This window comes from Wickerhamiella sorbophila (genome assembly GCF_002251995.1).
Source record: "Wickerhamiella sorbophila strain DS02 chromosome Unknown contig2, whole genome shotgun sequence".
Classification (NCBI taxonomy): domain Eukaryota; kingdom Fungi; phylum Ascomycota; class Dipodascomycetes; order Dipodascales; family Trichomonascaceae; genus Wickerhamiella; species Wickerhamiella sorbophila.
Genome location: NW_020194005.1, coordinates 580022 through 596481, shown reverse-complemented (window position 1 = coordinate 596481; position 16460 = coordinate 580022). Strand labels below are relative to the sequence as shown.

At 47.9% G+C, this 16460-nt stretch overlaps 9 protein-coding genes across 9 annotated transcripts; 3 read left to right on the top strand and 6 right to left on the bottom strand.

The window, feature by feature from the left end:
• Positions 1 to 32: 32 nt before the first annotated feature.
• B9G98_03611 (ATP-dependent helicase SGS1) lies at positions 33 to 2648 on the bottom strand (the record flags this gene model as incomplete). Its single annotated transcript, XM_024810168.1, has 1 exon — positions 33 to 2648. The coding sequence occupies one exon, from the start codon at positions 2646 to 2648 to the stop codon at positions 33 to 35; it is 2616 nt and encodes an 871-aa protein (XP_024665936.1).
• A 137-nt stretch (positions 2649 to 2785) lies between these two features.
• B9G98_03610 (2-methylisocitrate lyase, mitochondrial) lies at positions 2786 to 4429 on the bottom strand (the record flags this gene model as incomplete). Its single annotated transcript, XM_024810167.1, has 1 exon — positions 2786 to 4429. One exon carries the CDS (start codon positions 4427 to 4429, stop codon positions 2786 to 2788), a length of 1644 nt encoding a protein of 547 aa, XP_024665935.1.
• A 183-nt stretch (positions 4430 to 4612) lies between these two features.
• Positions 4613 to 5845, bottom strand: B9G98_03609 (Counting factor 60; the record flags this gene model as incomplete). The annotated part of the gene is made up of 1 exon (XM_024810166.1): positions 4613 to 5845. One exon carries the CDS (start codon positions 5843 to 5845, stop codon positions 4613 to 4615), a length of 1233 nt encoding a protein of 410 aa, XP_024665934.1.
• A 399-nt stretch (positions 5846 to 6244) lies between these two features.
• B9G98_03608 (Elongation factor 1-gamma 2) lies at positions 6245 to 6766 on the top strand (the record flags this gene model as incomplete). The annotated part of the gene is made up of 1 exon (XM_024810165.1): positions 6245 to 6766. One exon carries the CDS (start codon positions 6245 to 6247, stop codon positions 6764 to 6766), a length of 522 nt encoding a protein of 173 aa, XP_024665933.1.
• A 35-nt stretch (positions 6767 to 6801) lies between these two features.
• Positions 6802 to 8646, bottom strand: B9G98_03607 (DNA damage-responsive transcriptional repressor RPH1; the record flags this gene model as incomplete). The annotated part of the gene is made up of 1 exon (XM_024810164.1): positions 6802 to 8646. One exon carries the CDS (start codon positions 8644 to 8646, stop codon positions 6802 to 6804), a length of 1845 nt encoding a protein of 614 aa, XP_024665932.1.
• Positions 8647 to 8736: 90 nt separating this feature from the next.
• Positions 8737 to 10080, top strand: B9G98_03606 (DNA cross-link repair protein pso2/snm1; the record flags this gene model as incomplete). Its single annotated transcript, XM_024810163.1, has 1 exon — positions 8737 to 10080. The coding sequence occupies one exon, from the start codon at positions 8737 to 8739 to the stop codon at positions 10078 to 10080; it is 1344 nt and encodes a 447-aa protein (XP_024665931.1).
• Positions 10081 to 10356: 276 nt separating this feature from the next.
• B9G98_03605 (Importin subunit beta-1) lies at positions 10357 to 12957 on the top strand (the record flags this gene model as incomplete). The annotated part of the gene is made up of 1 exon (XM_024810162.1): positions 10357 to 12957. One exon carries the CDS (start codon positions 10357 to 10359, stop codon positions 12955 to 12957), a length of 2601 nt encoding a protein of 866 aa, XP_024665930.1.
• An 83-nt stretch (positions 12958 to 13040) lies between these two features.
• On the bottom strand, positions 13041 to 13406 carry B9G98_03604 (hypothetical protein; the record flags this gene model as incomplete). The annotated part of the gene is made up of 1 exon (XM_024810161.1): positions 13041 to 13406. The coding sequence occupies one exon, from the start codon at positions 13404 to 13406 to the stop codon at positions 13041 to 13043; it is 366 nt and encodes a 121-aa protein (XP_024665929.1).
• Positions 13407 to 13544: 138 nt separating this feature from the next.
• B9G98_03603 (Endo-1,3(4)-beta-glucanase 1) lies at positions 13545 to 16136 on the bottom strand (the record flags this gene model as incomplete). The annotated part of the gene is made up of 1 exon (XM_024810160.1): positions 13545 to 16136. One exon carries the CDS (start codon positions 16134 to 16136, stop codon positions 13545 to 13547), a length of 2592 nt encoding a protein of 863 aa, XP_024665928.1.
• Between the last annotated feature and the right edge of the window lie 324 nt (positions 16137 to 16460).

Genomic DNA, 16460 nt, shown 5'->3' with positions numbered 1-16460 from the left:
ATGTGGGATTTCGGATAAATAAAGAAATGCAGCTATCTGCGTCTACGTCTTCGGTGGCGCCTGTTAAACATATCCTCGTTTGCAATGTTATCTTGAGGCCGCTTTTGCGCGTGATGGTATCCGGCTGAAGAGCCGGCTTCGGCGAAATGGAGTTTCACTGGAACTCGCCCAGACGCTACATTCATAGCATTCGAGCCAAGCGCAAGATAAGAGTTCGAGAACCCCATCTTGTTAGTGACAATTCGATCTTCAAACACTCCAATGGTATAAAGATGATGCATGATGCGTTCTACATGCGTTCGATCCCACTGACTGAGAGCACCGGCTTGGGGAGGACTACCAGCCTTGGCTTTCCGTAGAAGTGCAATGCATTGAATCATGGTAATATTCGAGCCATTCAAAGCCTCAACCAAGCTGATGATAATCTTAGCTTCATTGCTAACATCTTTCACGCTCATTTCAACCAGAGAACGATTTATGCAATTGTCGCAGGTCTTGTTGCAAAGACGAGGATCGAAATCTTCGTTGAAATATTGAAGGACTTGAGATCGCCGGCAATCTACTTTGTTTTCACAGTAGCCAATCACACGACGAAGCAGATCTCTGTTTTGGCTTCGTTGAGCAAAACTCAACTCGCGGTCTTTCTCGATTAATTGCATAAGTACCTGACCATCAGCAAAAGTGTAGAATAAAAAGCAGTGTGACTCTCTACCATCACGGCCAGCACGTCCAGTTTCCTGATAGTAGCCTTCCATATTCCGAGGTAAAGTAGCATGAATCACGAATCTTACATCCCTCTTGTCGATGCCCATGCCAAAGGCAATAGTTGCACAGATGACTTTGATTTGTCCTGCTTGCCATGACTCTTGAACACGTTCTCTTTCACCATTATCCATTCCAGCATGGTAGTAACTTGTAGAAACACCAACTGTTCGCAAACGGGTTGCAAGTTCTTCGCAGTGCTTTTTGGAGCTGCAATAAATAATTCCTGTCTTGTTCGGGAACCGCTTTAGACAGATGTGGGCAATCTCACTCTCGAACTTGTCTTTTACTTTGGGCAACACCGAGTAAATCAAATTCGGCCGATTGAAACTCTGCTTCAATAGGAGCCGATCCGGACCTACACATTGGAAAATATCGCTTAAGACTCGATTGTTCGCCGTTGCAGTCAGAGCAATAATGGGTGTGCCCGGATATTGGTCTTTCAGCCCCATCAAATCCTTGTAGTCAGTTCTAAAGTCATGTCCCCACGCGCTGACGCAGTGGGCTTCATCAATGACAATGCGAGCTATGCGATTGTTTTGGTACATTCTTTGCAGGGTATTCCGCATACGGTCGCTTTTGTTGAGCATTTCGGGTGATAAATAAAGAAGAACAAGCTCTCCTGCGTCCAACTGGTTCATAGCCTCGTTTCTTTCGGCTAAAGAGAGTCGGGAGTTGACCATTTTAGCCGCAATGTTGCGCGTCTCTAGGTGATATATTTGATCTTGCATCAAAGAAATCAATGGAGAAATTACAATAGTAGTCCCTTTTCGTGGCCCAGACTGGATCAGAGCAGGGAGCTGATAACAGAGCGATTTTCCTCCACCTGTCGGCATGAGAACCACTACATCTCGACCGGATATAGTGGCATCAATGGCTTCAAGCTGATTTTGCCTAAACCCCACTAGTCCAAACTTTGCACGCAGTAGCTTCATTAGTTCGTCGTGCCAAGGAGTAGTGACCTTGTGTTGGGGGGTTGGTTGAGGGACCGCATCGGCAGTGCTATGTATTGAAGTAACATTTTCCATTGTAAGATCAACAACAGACTGCGTTGCTTTTAGCCGTGAAAAGTACGGTGACGGATCTTGAGCGTTCTCTCCTGAGAGATGGTTGATCTTATCGCAAATAACAGAATCCTGAGAAGACACCACCGCGTCATCCTCTAAATTGGCCATGTCAAAGTCGAGACCGGCCAATTTTTTGTCCAGTGCCGATAGGTCTACAGAGATCCCAGCAGATGCTAGTCTTTTGGTCAAAACGTCAATTTTCCTTTCTAGTAGACCAATTTTCTCTGCCTGGATTTTGTTCAGCTTTACGCCCGTGTCTTCCACATAATGTGCTTGGACACGAGTTCCTGGTAGCTCTGAATTTAGAGGTGTTCCATTGACTTGGCACTCGTCGTCCGACCATTGTAATGAGTTATAACTGGCTGGAACAGCGGGTTTTGCCGCTGCCCAAGATGGAGGGGGTTGATTCAGATCAGGCAAACCGGCTTCATCTTCCGGTGGCGAAATAATAGCAGGCTCTTGTAAATCTGCCGAGGTCTTTATGCTTGAAGAGCGGCTACTCAATGCGCCGTAGTCAAGCTCCTCGTCGTCAGAACTAACAAAGAGAATCTCTTTGCTCATGGACATGCTTGATTTCTGGCTAGCAGCCTGCGGCTTTGAAAAGCCAGTTAAATCAATGAAATCGTCCTCCTCCTCATCAGAATCCACCAGAAGATACCCTTGGGTGCGCTGTTTAGCCTGTAACGGTTCCGGGAGCGCTGTGCTGCTATAGAGTTTTGGCGCTAGTGCAGTAGACTTTGCAGCAATGTTACGGGGCAAATGAACATTATTTTCCTTCAACCAGCGAATATTTTCATTGAGATTGTTTGATACTGCCATTCCCAGGTAACGTCAAATCAAACAAACACCAAAAATCAGTTAAGCAGCAGATTACGCGATAATACGCGTGAACGGAACGCAAGTTTGAAAGGAATTTTTTTGGGTTTTTTTATAATGTTGCTTTACAAAATAGAGGATTAAAATGTGGCTTCTGTACATTCAGAGCCGACGGCAGATGTAGCAGAAGAGCCGGCGCTGATTGACTGCTGAACAAGATCGTAGTAGGCCGCGCCGGACCATTTTTGGTGTGTGAGAACGTCACAACCAGTGGCGCGTTCAACCTTCTGGACATTCTCAACATAAGCCTTCATACCATCACGCTGGAATGCCTGAGATAGTTGCCAAGTGGCCAATGCGTTGGTGTGGATACCGGCAAGAGAAATCAGCTGAAGAACAAAGCCAGACTTGCCAAGCTCAAATACAAAGTCCTTGAGATCCTGCTCACTGAATCCATGGGCTGACCAATTAAAGGAAGGTGACAGGTTATAAACAAGCCACTTCTCGGGGTGCTGGGCGTGGATCCTGGAGGCAAACTCGCGGGCCTGGTTGAGATCAGGTTTCTTAGTCTCAAGCCAAAGCATATCAGCATAAGGAGCAAAAGTAAGGGTACGTTTGAGAGCAGGCTCCATACCACCACGCACAGGGTGGTAACCTTCACGGGTGCGGGGAGCATCCCAGTCAAAGAAGACATCGCGACCAACAATCTCCCGGGCGATCTGGCGAGCTTTAAAGTTGGACTGGCCAGCTGCTTGGTGCAGGTAGCTCTCGATTTTGTCACTCTTAGCTTCCTTGACAAGGGCACGCTGAACGGCCTCGTCGAAAGTCAGCAGTTCGTGCTCCTTCATCCATCTGGCTTCAAGGGCGTTGAGTGCATCAGTGGAAGCACCGGATTGCTCTGCAGCCTCCAGAGCATCCATAAGAGGCTCTGTGGGCTCTGCGACACCAAGAATGAACTCATGGTCAGTAGGATCAACAGAAGAAGACAAGAGATTTGAAGACTCAGAGTCGGTACGAGCAATGACCAAGTTAGAAGTGCCCATGATATCCCACTGCATGCGAGTAGCCAGCAAACGGCTAACATGTTGAGAAGTAGGGACAATGACTTTTCCAGCCAAGTGACCGCACTTCTTGCCTCCATGAAGCTGATCCTCCAGGTGGATTGCTGCAGCACCGCGCTCAGCAAACAGTTTGGCGAGTTTCATGACGGAACCGACACCGCCGTGGCCGGTATCAGCGTCAGCGATGATAGGACGAAGATAATCGATACGAGTGCGCTTTTCACGCTCCTCGGCGCTTAATTGGCACCACTCAAGCCAAGCCTTTTTGTCGTGCATCAGCTGAGCACGGAACAAACGCTCAACCTGGTTGGGCACAGTGTCGTAAGGATAGTCACCAAAATCAGGAGCAACCTCATGAGTAGTGGTTAGCACGGACGAACAAGCCCACCCCGAGACGTAAACCACCTCCTGGTGAGCAGCTGATTGGGTCATCTGGACGGGGTCAATCGAGCCAATGGTGTGCACGGGCTTGCCCTCACGGAATCTCTCCTGCAACAAATTGAACAGCTTTTGCGCCTGAATGTCAGAAGGAAGCTGGGGCACAAGAGTCCCGCGCAGCTTGGCAATCTGATCGGCGGACCAGGTTCGCTTGATCTTGCTGAACCGTTCGCTCTTGAACCAGGCGTCAATATCAGCAGTTTGACGAGCAAGGTACTCTGCCTCCTGCGCAGCCGTCGGGTACGGGAATTGAGAAATAGTCGACATCAATCGTCGTCGAAGCATGTTAGACTAGAGGGTTTGTCAATCTGATCAGGACATCAGTTTATAATCACCTCGCGGGGTGCAGCACGGAACCGAAGCGGCTTTGTCACGTGCGCATCGAGGTTCGGAAAGTTCTGGTCCGAATCGCGAGATTCGGTGTTTGATCGCATAGATTTCGATAATTCAAAATGCTTGAATTTATACCTATTCGCACCAGCCTTTGTCCACCAGTGCGTACTCGCTAAACTTGCTAACAAATTCGCCAAGGGGTATTCCGTCCCCATACCCAAACCGGCTGCGGATTGGGGCCCCGCAGTACAGCACACGAACGACTTGTTGGTTGTTCACAGACCACACTTCTATGGCGATATTAGAGCCCATACCGGGCCATCGCAATGTTTGAATGCCCAGGGCGCCGCTCAGGGGGCCAATGTCGTCGTCGTGGGCAAATGTGTGACTGAACACCAAACCTTTGGCGCGATGCTGTAAGCGCTCGATGATTTCGGCAATGAACGGCCCGGACGTAGCTTTGATATAGTCGGTAGCATTTTGAGAAGTCCAATAGTAGTTCCATTCCCAATCGCCAGCGTTGAAAACAGGATCAACGACATAACTGTCCAGATCAAGCGGGTACCCGTTACAGAGCTTGGCTTGGAAGTTGTCACAAAAGTGATCAAAGCTGGCTGCCCACTCGCCAGTAGCTATCCCGTCGAATGTTTGATTCAGTTTGGTCAGAACCGGTTGCATTTCGTTCAAATGGTCATTCCACGCTTGAGTCTTTCTCTGGTCTTTTTTCAATGCATCACGTTTAGGGCACGAGAACCCCGCATTCACGGTGTCATAGTCTGCGGGCTGTTGGTAGAGCGGAAGATCAAATTGAGAAGTCCAAATACCTCGCATGATACCATTTGCAGTTGCTTCAGTCAAACGAGAGTTTGAAGCACGATGCTTTACTTGATCACATCCAGGCTCGACCGGCAATAGCCCAAGCAGCTCCCCATAAACCCCCCACAAATCTCTTCCGTGTTGTTCTGCATCCATCAGCCCACCTGCAGTCAATTGAGGATATTGGCAAGTGCCACTAATGTCAGTGAATTCGTTCGTTGGAGTTTCGATAATGAGATGAGCGGCTGGTGCGTTTGAGTTGGGAGGCCGGCTCCCGGTTAATTGATAGCTCCCTTCGCAAAAGAATGCATCAACAGGGATTAAATTGTAAGGTGTGCGCTTTTGATGTCGTTGGATATACTCAACATAAAGCAGTTTACCATTCTCGACAGGATCATATTGGTCTCTGCGAGGATGGGGCATATAACAATAGTTGTAGCTGCCAAAGGGACTAGCCAAGCCCCATGCTGGTTCAGGAACCTGTCTGGTAATATTCCCGAGGTCAACTCCTCTGTAAATCGTATCGGTGATTGAACAATCAGGGAATGCCATATGAAGATTGTGGAGGTCTTGCCAATGTACGCTGTTTATGCAGCACGTGCTTCACTATGCAGTCTATAACTTGACTCTGATGTTTCAAACCCTTGGAGGGTTTGAGTATATTTTTTTAACAAATATTTGACATCGCTACCTGAAACGATGAATTGCTCCGAGGCTTGTGGACCGGCCACTTCTCCAAACTTCCAAATGCGGAGCCCGCCTGACCAAATCACCCAAAACTGGGTCAAGTGCAAGCCTCAGAGTTTTTGCCGCTCCTCAACACACTAGCTAATTGTTGCCATTACTGCTACTGGTATCCAAAGATGCCCAGTCTCACTTTTGAGTTAGGTTTAGGGTTCCAGCAAACGGTTAAAACCCATCCTGGATCTTTTTCACTTTTCTCATCTAATAATGTCTGACGCCCCTGCCCCCACTGTTCCTAAAGGCCACCCTCTCGCCGAGCTTGGAAAGTCCTCCAAGCCTTTGGATGAGCTGAAGCGTGTTTACTCCAACAAGGAGACCCGTGAGGAGGCCCTGCCTTGGTTCTGGAACGAGTTCTACAACGACGAGGAGTGGTCGCTCTGGAAGCTCGACTACAAGTACAACGACGAGCTCACCTTGACTTTCATGTCCAACAACCTGATCGGTGGCTTCTTCAACCGTCTTACTGAGTCCACCAAGTACATCTTTGGCTGCGCCGTTGTCTATGGTGAGAACAACGACAACGGTATCCAGGGTGCCTTTGTTATCCGCGGCAAGGACTACAAGCCCGCTTTCGACGTCGCCCCTGATTGGGAGTCTTACAGCTTCACCCGTCTTGATGCCTCCAAGCCTGAGGACCGCGCTCTCGTCGACGACCTCTGGGCCTGGGACAAGCCTCTTCTCATTGACGGCAAGGAGCGTGAGATTGCCGACGGCAAGGTCTTCAAATAAGTTTGCTTTATTTTCTCATTAACATACGTAAACATCTAGAATGTACTTGTTCGTTTCAAACAGTCCGGAAGAGGTACTCCAATAAACACAAACGGTGACACAGTTTCTCCATCAGCATTAGTTGTGGAATAAAGCTCTGGCCTCGTTATCATGGTTACCTCGGGAGGTCGCGATGCCGGGTCTAGCTTTTTGGTTATAACCTGGTCGTAGGTCACCTCAATTCGAATTTCCCGATCTGGAAGGGCACTCAGAACAAGAGTCTCTTCTCCCAGCAAGTTTTCTTCAACCGCTCCAGCAAATGATAAACCCCGAGCTGTTTTGCACTGTACAAGGTCTCCAACCAGCAGGCTACTGGCGTAACTAGGGTCCTCTGGAGCCTCTCTGCCATGGTAGCGGCAATAAACCTGCCCATTGTCGACGCTAGCCCCTGCTGAATGCAAACATGTTGCGTGATAAGCTCTGACGCACTTTCCAAACGAACACTGCACACACGCGCCCACGGGGATCTTGCATTCGAGACATTTGAGTTTGAATCTTTCTGGAGGCACGGTACCGAGATCTTCGACTGTTCCATCAGTCACTTTGGTTTCTGGAATAAGCTGGCCGCATATAGTATGTACACTTGCGGTTTTTGCTGTGTTTTGGATATAAATATGGTCCCAGTTATGAGGGCATAACACGCAGTTGCCTTTCCTCAGGATCTTGGGCCGTTTGGGTGCAGTCTGAACAGACGGTTTCGACCGCTTTTTCAGCTTGTGCTGGAGTTTGACTTCGCTGATTTCGTTCGACACATCATCAAATTGCTCTGGCGATAGTGGTGGACTCAGGGGCTCGCCGTTGATTTGTCGAATCAGTCGCTTCACATCGATTCCAACCGAGTCCTCAATACAATGGCACTTGTCGCTTTTGACACCAATATCGAGCCAACTTGGTGTGGCAAAGTTCACTGATTCGGCCACGTTATAGCCATAATTGTAACCAGCATGGTAGCCGTAAGCCCAGGTGATGATAAACTCGTGCTGGCGATGTACAACTTTGTTCACTTTGACTCCATGTTCTTCTAAAATCACTGGAGATACCATGAACGTCTTGTGTCGGAGAAACTCTGGACAGCCTCGAAATTCACGGGGGAAAATACTCTTCATGACTTTGAAAAAGCGAGGCCGGTCGCACTGTGAAATGCTGTACCATTGCTTCGGTGCACCGAAATGAATATAATTGATCGAATGTAAATCCATATCCTCCAAATGCCAAGGGAAAGCCGCTTTCCACATGCCGCAATATAGATAAGCAGTATTGACTCCGGGTATTTTGACATCGAGGTTTGACAGCACTGATTCGAGATTTGCGACATTCCATTCTTTGACATCGTCGGTGAATAAACTTCCTGGCATGTCGGCGCCATACATTGGAGCAGAGAAACCGATGCTTCTCCAAAATGACTTCTCAAGCTCCTCGCAGCGTTCGTCAGTGAACTGCCCATCATCAAACTCAGTAATATCTTCTGGGAGGCTTTTATCTTTCCTTAATTCTCCTCTTCTTGCCGGCAATTGGTAGCTTGGATCGTTGCAAACTTTGCGCCAACCCTCAATAGAGTACGTTCTACCTTTTTCGACATTCTGGAAACGGAAAACGCCATGGCTGCCGGAAACATTCTGTACAATTGGTCTTTTGATCTTGATTTTAGATGTGATGGTTGAATCCAGCTTTGGAAGTTGAACTAGCCACTCTTTAGGCGGTACAATCTTGACGATTCCTGTTTGCATGCCCATGGGCTCAATTTGCTCCACAAATTTCTTAAAGTCTCGGAAATCTTCGTACTCTGGGTGGTATACAGGGACTCCGCCCTCAATTACCATCCCAAACTTGTTGCTGTTCATCGTGGCAACTCCGCAATTTACGATTCGTCAAGTGTGCAACTTAAATTGATTACATAGTCGGTCACATATGGTGGGTTATGCGGCGAAAAAATGAATGTTTTATGTCCATTGTGTGATGAAAACATAACACTATTGGACGTTGCACAAAGGGAAGCACATGCCGACCGCTGCCTGGAGGCAATGGAAGGTGGACACAAGCTGGTGGTGAAGGAGGAGACGGCGATCTCGACAGAACTCAAAGTTGAAACAGCATTGATAGAAAAACCTTTATCAGATGAGCGCGATGAGCGATTGGAGCGAATAGCACGCAAAGATAAGGAGCTAGAACTAACATACGAAGCCCATCTTACCAAGCCCAAGAAGCGGCGAAACTTCAAGGAGCGAAAATCTGAACCCCCTCTAAAGCGATCAATACCATTTTTCAAGATTTTAACTTTCCCAGGCTCCAAGTTTGCAGTCGATGCCTTTTGTTATGGCCCACTTGAAGTGGATGCGTACTTTTTGACCCATTTCCACAGCGATCACTATGGTGGACTTTCAGGCTCGTGGAAGTGGGGGCCTATATATTGTACACCAGCTACTGCGCGGCTCGTACATTATAAGCTGAATGTCGATCCAAAGTACCTATGTGAAGTTGAGATCGGACAGCCCTGCATTGTAAATGGCGTGCGTGTTTTCTTCCTAGACGCTAATCACTGTCCTGGTTCCTCAATTATTTTATTCAACAATAAAGTTCTGCACACCGGGGACTTTCGTGCCTCTCCCGAAATTCTTGAAACGGTTCGAGGATATACCACGAAACTAGACAAGTGTTACCTCGACACCACCTATCTTGACCCTAAAAGGGTGTTTCCGACCCAGTCATACGTGATATCAAGGTGCGTGGAACATTGCTTGAGCGTTCAATCTACAAATCAGCGGTCTTTTTTTCTCAAACCTCGTGAAAACCGCCTACTAGTGATGGTCGGGTCATACACCATCGGCAAGGAGCGGTTAGCCATTGCTATAGCCAAAGCATTGGACTCCAAGATTTGGACCCCTGAACCAAAACTACAAATTCTGAACCTACTAAAAGACAATGATCTCGATGAGCTGCTATTGAAAAGTGGGAACGGAGTCACCTGTCAAGTACATCTCGTTTCAATGTCTGAACTCAACAAAGAAAAACTTGCAGAGCGATGGAAGTTCTTGAAAAAGCACTATACACACCTCTTGGCGTTCGTCCCTACTGGTTGGACTTTCAGGGGTACGTTTGATCCGGCGTCGTTACCATGTCCAACAAGTGGTACGATTGGGATCTGCAAAGTACCTTATAGCGAGCATTCGAGCTATGAGGAACTACAAAATTTTTGCAATGGGATACAAATCGGCAAAATAATAGCCACAGTTGGTTCTGCACATTTAAATATTCTACAACAGTGGGAAACGAGATAACCCCAGCCGTTCAAGCGGACTGGAGAAAAAAGGTGGGTGGAACCCCGTGGTTACCCTCCAGTGCATACACTTTCTGGGGATTACTGGGGCACAATACAACGTCTCACCACACTTGAAAAAATAGCATGTATTGTCTTAATGCCCGTCTGTCCATCAATATAGTTTAAGTGCGCACCTTCAAACAATCTGCACAAGGCTGCCAAAGCCCATAGTTGACCGGGCAACCACACTGTATTTAGTCTTCTGTTTTGGATTTGTCAACACAGCTCAGATTTCATGGATTTCGTCCAGGTCCTAGAGAAGGCGCTTTTGGGCACAGATGCGCAGGCGCGCGCTGAAGCCGAAACTCAACTGAAAGATGCCGCCCGCGACCATTTTGTGCCATATATGGGGATGCTGACCACGGTACTTGCCGACACTAATAACCGCATCGATGTGCGCGTTTTGGCAGCAATCGCGCTCAAAAACGAGCTCGTTGCGAAAGATTTGCGGACCAAAGAAAGTAAAGCGCAGCGTTGGATTGCTATTGATCAAGGTGACAAGGCGCAGATCAAGCGAAGTGCTCTGGAGGCTCTGACAACGCCCTCAGAGCGGGTCGCAAGCGCGGCAGCCCAGCTTGTGGCTGCTATTGCTGATATTGAGCTGCCCTTGGGCCAGTGGCAAGAGCTTCCTGGTCTGCTTGTTGAAAGCACGAAACCAGAGGTACCGGACAACGTCAAAAAGGCAAGTCTGATAGCCATCGGATACATTTGTGAAACCGCTGATCCCAACAACCCGGCAGTTGTATCCCAAATGGATGGTTTACTCACTGCTATTATTCAAGGCGCTCAGAAATCTGAGCCTAATGAAGTGGTGCGGTTTGCTGCCATGGAGGCTTTGGTCAACTCGTTGGATTTTGTGAAAAACAATTTCGCCAACGAGTCTGAGCGTAACTTCATCATGCAGGTCATCTGCGAAGCAACTGAGGCCTCGTCGCCTGAGTTGCAATCTTGTGCTTTCAACGCTCTAAGCCGTACTATGCTATTGTACTATGAGTATATGCGCCCCTACATGGAGCAGGCGTTGTTCAGTTTGACGGTTGCTGGCATGAACTCCAGTAATGATATGGTCGCTTCTATGGCTGTCGAGTTTTGGTCCACTGTATGCGAAGAGGAAATTGAGATAATGCTAACAGAAGCTGAAGCAGAGACTTCCCAGATCGCCCTGCCTGCCAACGCACGTCAAAATTTCCACTTTGTCAACACTGCTTTGGATAAGATTCTCCCTACTCTGCTCTCGCTCCTCACTAAAAAAGATGAGGATGCAGATGACGATGAGTGGAGTGTTGCGATGGCGGCTGGTGCTTGTCTGACTCTGCTGGCCCAAAATGTTCGCAACGCTGTTATACCTGTGACGTTGCAGTTCGTCGAGGCAAATCTCTCCTCGTCAAATTGGGCTAACCGCGATGCCGCAATTATGGCATTTGGCTCTATTTTGGATGGTCCCGACCCTAATAGCCTTCGTCAACTAATTCAGCAGGCCCTACAGCCGTTGCTATCACTTATGAATGATCCGAGTACGCATGTCAAAGATACCGTTGCTTGGTGCCTTGGGCGCATTGCCGATTCAGTGGTCTCTGCAATTGATGTAGAAAAGGACCTTCCACCTATGATCCACGCGCTTTTGGCCGGTCTCCAAGACGCCCCTGGAGTCGCAACTAACTGTTGTTGGACAATCATGAACTTGTCCGAGCAGTTGTCGGTGACAGGTGATCCCACTTCCCCTCTGGCTCAGTTTTATCCTCAGCTTATCACTTCTCTTTTGCAGTCGTCGGCTCGTTCTGACAACGAAAACAGCGCTCGAACATCAGCATACGAGGCTCTTAGCACCCTGGTGGTGTTCGCCACCGTTGACGTCGAAAATTTAGTTCTTGAGCTTTCCGGCGCTGTGTTGGAACGCCTACACGCCACATTTGCAATGCAACACCAGATCGTCAGCGGTGACGACAGAGCTAGTCTCGAAGAGCTTCAAGTTAATTTGTTGGGGCTGTTGACCAATATCATTCGCAGAGTCGGCAGTAAGGTACAGTCTGGTGCTGATCAGCTCATGACCATGTTCCTTGAGCTTTTGCAAAACAAACTACCCAACAGTTTAGTCGAGGAAGACGTCTTTATTGCTGTTGGTGCAGTTGCAGGCGCTATTGGCCCAGCATTCGAACCCTACGCAACGGCTTTTGTTGCATTCATCGTTAACGCGTTGAAGGAGCCAGACTTGCCATCATCCAGCACGGCCGTTGGGCTTATTGCTGATATCTCTCATGCCTTGGGTCCTGCAATGTCGGGCTATGTACCTATGTTTATGGCTGAGCTCCTCACAATTCTTCAGAACAACGATGTTCGCCGCGAGATCAAGCCGGTTGTACTCTCTTGTATCGGCGATATTGCATCGAGTGTAGGTGGCGCTTCTTTCGAGCCCTATCTTGTTCCTGTCCACCAAATTCTCGTTCAGGGCGCCCGACTAGAGCTCACGGCTGATATGCCTACCGATACTGTCGACTATATTTTGACCTTGCGCGATGCCATCCTTGACGCATATGTTGGTATCACGGTAGGTATGCGCGAGACACCGCACAAGATCCAACCCATAATCCCTGATATTCTTCAGTTCCTGCATCTTGTTTCTCAGGAGCCCGAGTTTATCATGTCCGAATCGTCTGTTCGGTCGGCAGTTGGTCTAATCGGTGACATCGCATCCATGTACCCCAATGGTGAATTCCGTGAGATGCTTCAACAGCAGTGGATTTCAGACGTCATCAAGAAAGCTCGTGATAAGAGCTACGGCAAAACCACACGCGACATGGCTAAATGGGCTCGTGAGCAGCAGAAGCGTCAGCTCTAAGAATCTGCATACTGGACGTTTTTTACTTACATACCCAACACAGGAAATACAGATTATATGTAGCACATATATATAAAGAGAAATCACGCAAAAAATACTGCTTTGGGATCGCGCGGTCGGCCATCAGGAGCGATGTTGTTTGAAGAAAACGCGCGTTGAACGTACCGAGTACGTGCCTCATCAAAACTCTCACCATACCACAGCATCAACAAAAGAACTTTGAATTTGGATCTGTTGTCGAGACCACTTCGATTGTCATTCTCGATATTGGCGCTAAGATCAAACGTCTCCGAGCTCAGCCCAAGATATTTGTCCTGAGAAAATGAGCCCCGTATAACGCGGCGAACGAAATAAATAAATAAAAGTAGGATGGTACCAAATACGATCAACGCAATAGCTATCAGGAACAGACCCTTAAAGCCCCGTACAATGGCATCAAACAACTCCATCACGGGTGGTCGTAAAGAGGCGAATCACTAAGCGAGGCGGGAAGTAAGGTCTGCACGTACAAAAACGCAGCTAGAGATGCATGCAGTTCGATGACATTGTTAAAAGTATTATGCGTAAAATAAAAAATATTATCAAGTTCAGATACCACTGAGACCAGCAGCGAATGCAATATACCAGGTTAAAGATGCACCATTATCAAGCCATTGTGACGGGAAGTTATTTTGCGAGAAGAAGACGTAAGACGTTATAGGGTCAAAAAGGGCCTGATTACTTCTGAGAATTCCAGTCCAACCCGAATTGACCGAGTTGAGGAAAGTAGAAATAAGAGACGTCCACTCCTGTCTCACAAATTCTTGGCTTCGAATCAAACCCGTCGCTCCAGTCATAGGAATCATTTGAATACCCTGAATATATTCGGGATTAGTACCGAAGAAGGTAACATGGTCAATCTTGTTCTCGTAGAGAATACCGGGTACACGATTGGGAATGATCTGGGCTGGCTCGACATTATTGTTGTTCTCATAGAGATAATACAGAGCAAGAGAGCGCTTCATAATCGCAAGCATGAGATCACCTCGAGCTTCCATAGACTTGTCTCCAATGACTTGACCCCAAAGCTTCATAGCGTAGGCAAAATGGTAATCCTCAGATGACGATTCTTCGTTTTTACCGTCAGCACTTTCGAATAAACCAGCTGCCCACGAGTGACCGTGGTAGAAATCAAACATACGGAAAACAGGGAAATAAGTGTCGGAACTTGATGGGTTGGCCACGTCACGAATAAGTGAGTTGACCCAGTCCTTGTTTTCCTCAGCCCAGTTGCCTCCCAACTTTTTGTCTACCAAACCAATGACAGCCGCTGCGTGAACATAGTAGCCATAATGGAAATGATGATCGTTGTAATAGGGGGCACCATAATCATCATTTGGATCAGCAGAAGAAGTCACACCCTTGAAGCGAGTGTCATAAATGAATGGGGTTAACTGAGTATTGGACAACCATGGAGCGATAGCCTCTTTTAAGGAAGCAAGACCTTGTTGACTCAAGCTGGGGGACTTGAGAATTTCCGAAGCAGTGAGAACGATAAAGGCAAACTTGTCGAGAATCTTTCCAGCAGTGTATGTAGACGTGGTGGTGGTAGGGCCCACCATATCTTGAGAGATATCACTGTTGATAACGGAGGCAATCTTCTGCAAAGCACCGGTGCTCCAGGTCAAAGATTTACCCGGCTGATAGGGAAGCCATTGCAGTGCTGTATCCAGAGTTTCCTGCATCTCCAAAGTATTGGCTAAAACTGCAGTCAGGTAGCCCTTTGTGCGGCTGTAAGCAGTAAAGCCAAGCGAGCAGGCGCCTGTTGCGGGAGTGAATGACGAAACGTGGTGGGGAAGAGCGTAAAGAAGCATCCTACCAGTCGAAGAAGTACCCGCAGATTGATAGTTCAAGCGATAGTATCCAACATCGTTTTGAACATTAGCATCAATCGTTGCAGTAGAGGGGTACATGCCAGCAGCTAAGTCCATGACGGAGTCATACATACCGTTCGGATTGATCGCCAGCTGGACGACCAGACCGTTGGGTTTACTATTACCGACCATGTCATTGCCGGAGTTAATTTTCCAGGTAAAGGAGCCAGATGGATCAGTGACATACACAACCCAATGAGTGCCGTCTTGCAGGTCAATACGATACTTCTGAACATTCGAAAAAACGTTCGAGTATTTAACAATCTGCTTGAAACCAATTTGAGAGTAGAGACGTGGTGTAAGGTTCGTGTATACAGCCGTAGCCATACCCATACCAATAGAAATAGGAATATCTATGCGACCACCCGCGCCGACCAGGCTAGTATTGACTGAGAGATGAGTTTGACCATCGACATTTAGAGACATAGCGCTGGGTGTAGTGAACTCATTTGCGGAAAAGACAAATGACTTGAGCATAAGGGGATTCAGATAATACCTTGCGGGGTTAGAGTTTGGGTCAGGTCCAAATACCCGCTGGCTTGCCTGTGTGTAGCTAACACCGAAACCCCACCATTGGTTATCAGGGGCATACCACATGGTGTAGGGCTGAGCAAAGACAGATTGTTGTTGAGTTCCCAGGAAAAGATTTGTGTAAAACTTATTTGTTTGAGCCGGAAGCAGCGTACTGACACCATTTGGAACAGGGCAGGTGATATCACGTCGTGGAAACATGTTTGGCGGAGCAGACAGCGAAACAGCACCAAAAATATCACTATCGGGATAGTAGTTTGGAACGGCAGAGACGGCAGGAGCTTCTTGAGCTTCCGCAGTAGGTTGGGACTGCGGGGTTGAGCTTGTTTTTTTTGTAGAAGAGGTTGATGTAGTAGCAGCCTTTTCCGCTGTTTGCGTGGTAAAGGTAGCAGTGGTTGCAATGATGGCAGTGAGCACCGTAACAGGCTTTGTAAAAGTTGAAGGATTGACTGGGGTAGCGAGCTGTGTTGTCTGATACGTTGGTATTTGCGTAACAGGGTCAGCTTTCGTGGTGGCCAAGGTCCGGACAACCGTACCAGTGGGAGTGGTCAGGGGTGTGGTAGTCGCAGTGTACACAGTCGTGGCAGCAGTAGCAGTTAAAGGAATGGTAATGGCTTTCTGCTCACCAATGACGGTAGTTGTATGAAGAACAGCCTGGGGCGTTGTCACACGCTCCACTGTCACTACACCTGCTAGGACAGGCGAGAGAGCCAAAGCTAAAGAGAGAAGTTGCATGTGAAAGAGCGAGTTAATGAATGTGGAGTGCTCTGCAAATGGATACCGGCTACCGAAAATGTATCAAGGATCCTCCAAAACAGGTGCCTAAGAAAATCAGTGCAAGATTCTTATATACTTTTGTGCAGACGCGGTCCTGTGGGTCGAGGAAGGCTGGGCTCCTTAGCACAGGCGTGGTATGTGCTCTGCATTGCAGATCTCTGTTGGAGGCGGCTGTGACGACCCGATGAACAGTCTGAATGACCGTAGAACTAGCCGAGATTATCGCTTATGCGAAAAAGAAGCCGGTCCATCCAGCTAACTCGTACGATAAGTTGACTGCTC